A 3,828-nucleotide genomic window follows, 5' to 3' on the forward strand; every position below is an offset into this window, starting at 1 on the left:
CGAGCCGCAGGAGGTGGAAGGTTTTTTCTCCCCCGCTTTTTCGCTTTGGCAAAAAATGTGAACCGAAGCCAAAGAATCCTCCCCCTGCGCTACATTTTTTTTTCTTTCTTTTCTGGTGAAAGCGGGGCTGCTTTAATAGGAAACAGGGGAGAGAGAGGCAGGGCGCGCGCGCGCGCGCGGAGAGGGAGGGCGCGCGCGCGGAGAGGGAGAGGCAGGGCGCGCGCCCCGCGGCCCCTGCGCGGCCCCGACGGAGGAGAGGAGGTGGTGGCGGCGGGGTTGCTCGCTCTCGCTCCCGGGCCGCCCGCCCCGATGAGCTCCTTCTTCGTCAACCCGCTGTACTCCAAGTACAAGGCGGCGGAGGCCATCAATCCCACTTACTACGACTGTCACTTTGCACCCGATGTCAGCGGTCGCCAGGCAGCCGCCGCCCTGCAGCTCTATAGCAACAGCGCCTCGACCTTCCAGCAGCAGCAGCAGCAGCAGCAGCAGCAGCAGCAGCAGCAGCAGCAGCAGCAGCAGCCTCCGCAGCAGCCTCCGCAGCAGCAACAGCAGCAGCACCCGGGGCCCGGCGGGAGCCAGGACTATTACCACCCCTCCGGAGCCAGCCCGGCCGCAGCCTACCAGCCTCCCCCTCCGCACCCTCCCCCCTGCGGCGGGATTGCCTGTCACGGGGAGCCCGCTAAGTTTTACGGATACGATAACTTACAGAGGCGGCCGATTTTTACGACCCAGCGAGAGGCCGGGCTGGTACAATATCCTGACTGTAAATCGGCCAGTGGTGATATTGGCGAAGACCCAGACCACTTAAATCAGGGCTCGTCTCCTTCTCAAATGTTTCCCTGGATGAGACCACAAGGTTGGGATGCAGTTTAAAAAGGAGAGAGAGAGAGAGAGAGAGAGAGAGAGAGAGAGAGAGAGACTCCTTCTCAAATGTTTCCCTGGATGAGACCACAAGGTTGGGATGCAGTTTAAAAAGGAGAGAGAGAGAGGGAGGAAAGAATTGGTTAAAAGAGAGAGGAAAGAATTGGCTTCCACCTCACGTTTTAGCTTCAAACTCCCTTTCTCTCCCCCTCCCTCCCCCCCCCCTTTCCTTGTCGTAACTGCTATGGCTCTTGATCATATAGTATTTTTAAAATAGCAGAAACAAGAGTAGAGATGCTGCCACCATCCTCGTCAATCGTATTTATTGAGCGCTCACTATGTGCAGAGCGCTGCGCTAAGCGCTTGGGGAGTACAAACTGGCAACGTACCAGGCTAACTGGAGGCTTGAGAGAGAGAGGGAAAGGAAAGAATGGGCTTCCATCTCACGTTTTAGCTTTCAACTCCCTTTCTTCCTCCCCTTGTCGTAACTGCCGTGGCTCTTGATCATAAAGTAATGTGGTATTTTGAAAATAGCAGAAGCAGGGTAGAGATGCTGCTACCAATCAATCAATCAATCAATCAATCGTATTTATTGAGGGCTTACTGGGTGCAGAGCACTGTACTAAGCGCTTGGGAAGTACAAATCGGCAACATATAGAGACAGTCCCTACCCAACAGTGGGCTCACAGTCTAACTTGAGGCTTTCCTGCACTGCCTACATACACTTATTAAAGATATATAGATAAAAATCTCTCTCTCTCTGTATATATATTTCACGCACATAAAGGACATAAATCTTTCACTATCAACGTGCACTGGCAGCAATACACTCTGTGCTTTAAAAAATATACATCTTTTTCTTTTTGTTTTAATCAGCAGCTCCCGGTAGGAGGAGAGGAAGACAAACATACAGTCGTTTCCAAACACTAGAGCTGGAAAAGGAATTCCTTTTTAACCCTTATCTGACCAGGAAGAGAAGGATTGAGGTTTCTCACGCCCTAGGACTCACCGAGAGGCAGGTAAAGATATGGTTTCAGAACAGGAGAATGAAATGGAAAAAAGAGAACAACAAGGACAAATTCCCAGCTTCCAGGCAGGAGGGAAAGGAAGGGGAGGCCAAAAAGGAAGCTCAGGACCTGGATGAAGACAGACCTGAAGGCCAGACAAATTAAAGTTTTGCCTTTCCAAATTTGCCATAGACTGTTAGAAATAATGACCGACCTAAGCAGAGGAACACCACCTGTTTTCTGTGTTGTAAAGGACTCTGTCTGTTTTTCAAGCTACCTTAATGTCGCTGCTCTTGACGTTTCTGTGCTTTGTGAGGTGTTTGGGTATTTTTTAAAAAATTTTTTACAGGCACAATAGAGAAACGCCACGTCTCCTTTACACGGAAATTTGATACTGACTTTGTAGCAATACTTTTTAAAATGGTAATTTTCTAATGTTTGAGCCGGTGATTTCCCTCAACAACATAAACTTCCTAATGATAAGAGTCTTTAATTGAACAAAAATGCTTTATTAATCAAACCAAGTGCACTTGAACAATTTTAAACTTTATCCTTGTGAGTAAATGAAAAGAAATCTAAGATTTTTTGAAAAAAATGATGTCAACGAAAAGATTTACTTTATATTATTGATATTGATTAGAGTAAAATGAAAATGTATTATTTATGTGTTTTCTTAGAGCTTTTATAATGAATCGTTTCCTATGCCATTTGTTTACTCCTAAAAAAAACTTTCTGCATTTTAATATATGGAATATCTCGGGGAAACTTTGGGCCAAATATCTTTAAAGCACACATTAAACCAAGACTGCAATCTCCAGCCTTGGACGATCGAATCCACTTAAATTTATGGAAAAACTGCACTGGTGGTGGAAGTCTCACGACGATGTCGAAATTGAAATTTAATCTTTTTCTTTAAGTCCTTGCGAGTGAAATAACTTTGAGGAAATTAAATGAATGAATACTTGAAAAGCGAACTGATACCATTCTCAATCATTACTCTCCCCTCCGACCGATCGCACCGTCCAAACATTGTTTCTGAACTTCCCGCTCACTTTCAGTTTAAACTGCTGTTGTAATTGCCTAAAGTCGCTGGGTATTTATACAATGCCTCGGTTGTTATTTTCTCTGGGTTTAATAGATGCCACATTCATCTCTTATATCTGCACTCTGTTGTCGAGATCATTTTGAGCCATCTTAAACTGCGGGTTCACTGTGTCGTTCGGTACGTCTTCGTGCTGTTAATCCATGAAAACCATGGCAATGCCAATTGGAAATGAACACTGTGAGCTATCGTCTAAATGCAGTGTAAACAACTGCTAGTTGAACGTATCTCTCCCTTTAATAAAAAAAGTGGATGTCTTTCATTAAAGCATGTGTCTGATTCTCCACAAAGGCCTTTCTGCAGGCTCTCAGCTGCCGGCAAGGCGAAGTTCATTTTGGCGCTTCCATTTGGCAAGAAAGGGCAATTGTTGAGAGCGCACATAGCTACATTCAGATCTGGGGGTCTATTCCAGGAGAAAGCTGTATGAGGGGGTTTCGGTGGTTCTTTGAACGATAAATAAGGTCTCTCGAGTATTATGAAAGCTTTTCCCTTCCAAACAGAACACGGATCGCATGCGGTCTGTGACTCTCGCCTCAGTTGTGCGGCTCCTATTGTTAACCCTGGTGCCAATGGGAATTCTTCTCGTGTTCCTAACAAGGTTTCGGGTTCCTGCCCAACCTGAGTGGTGCTGGCAGGTGCATCCCTTAGGATGAAAAAGAAAAAAAAAAAGCCCCCAGCGCCAGCCAACATGTTTAACCATCTCTCCAAAGCCAATGAAATACTCTTGAAATAAAAAAGCACACATGAGGCCCAGTCCATTGGTTTCTCTTTTTAAGATTACCTCACGCTGGCAGCAGATTTTGAGTCCTCGTGGGGCTAGCATCAATCGGGTCGGATTAGGGACGCGTTGGAGCCCCT

General features: G+C 46.4%; 1 protein-coding gene across 3 annotated transcripts; it reads left to right on the forward strand.

Moving 5' to 3' along the window:
- The first annotated feature begins 240 nt into the window (after nucleotides 1-240).
- HOXD8 (homeobox D8) lies at nucleotides 241-3,237 on the forward strand. Of its 3 annotated transcripts, none has more exons than XM_038751064.1 (2): nucleotides 241-856; nucleotides 1,738-3,237. In XM_038751064.1, exons 1-2 carry the CDS (start codon nucleotides 310-312, stop codon nucleotides 2,031-2,033), a joined length of 843 nt encoding a protein of 280 aa, XP_038606992.1. In that variant the 5' UTR covers nucleotides 241-309; the 3' UTR covers nucleotides 2,034-3,237. The 3 variants fall into 3 exon arrangements, with proteins under 3 accessions (XP_038606992.1, XP_038606993.1, XP_038606994.1); XM_038751065.1 differs by having other exon boundaries at nucleotides 1,741-3,237; XM_038751066.1 differs by lacking the exon at nucleotides 241-856 and adding an exon at nucleotides 890-955.
- The last annotated feature ends 591 nt before the right edge of the window (nucleotides 3,238-3,828 follow it).

The sequence above is a fragment of the Tachyglossus aculeatus genome, chromosome 9 (genome assembly GCF_015852505.1).
Source record: "Tachyglossus aculeatus isolate mTacAcu1 chromosome 9, mTacAcu1.pri, whole genome shotgun sequence".
Taxonomy (NCBI): domain Eukaryota; kingdom Metazoa; phylum Chordata; class Mammalia; order Monotremata; family Tachyglossidae; genus Tachyglossus; species Tachyglossus aculeatus.

Coding starts and splice junctions, on each gene's coding strand:
- HOXD8 (XM_038751064.1), top strand. CDS start 310: ATGAGCTCCTTCTTCGTCAACCCGCTGTACTCCAAGTACAAGGCGGCG. Junction 857..1,737: donor TCCCTGGATGAGACCACAAG/GTTGGGATGCAG, acceptor TGTTTTAATCAG/CAGCTCCCGGTAGGAGGAGA.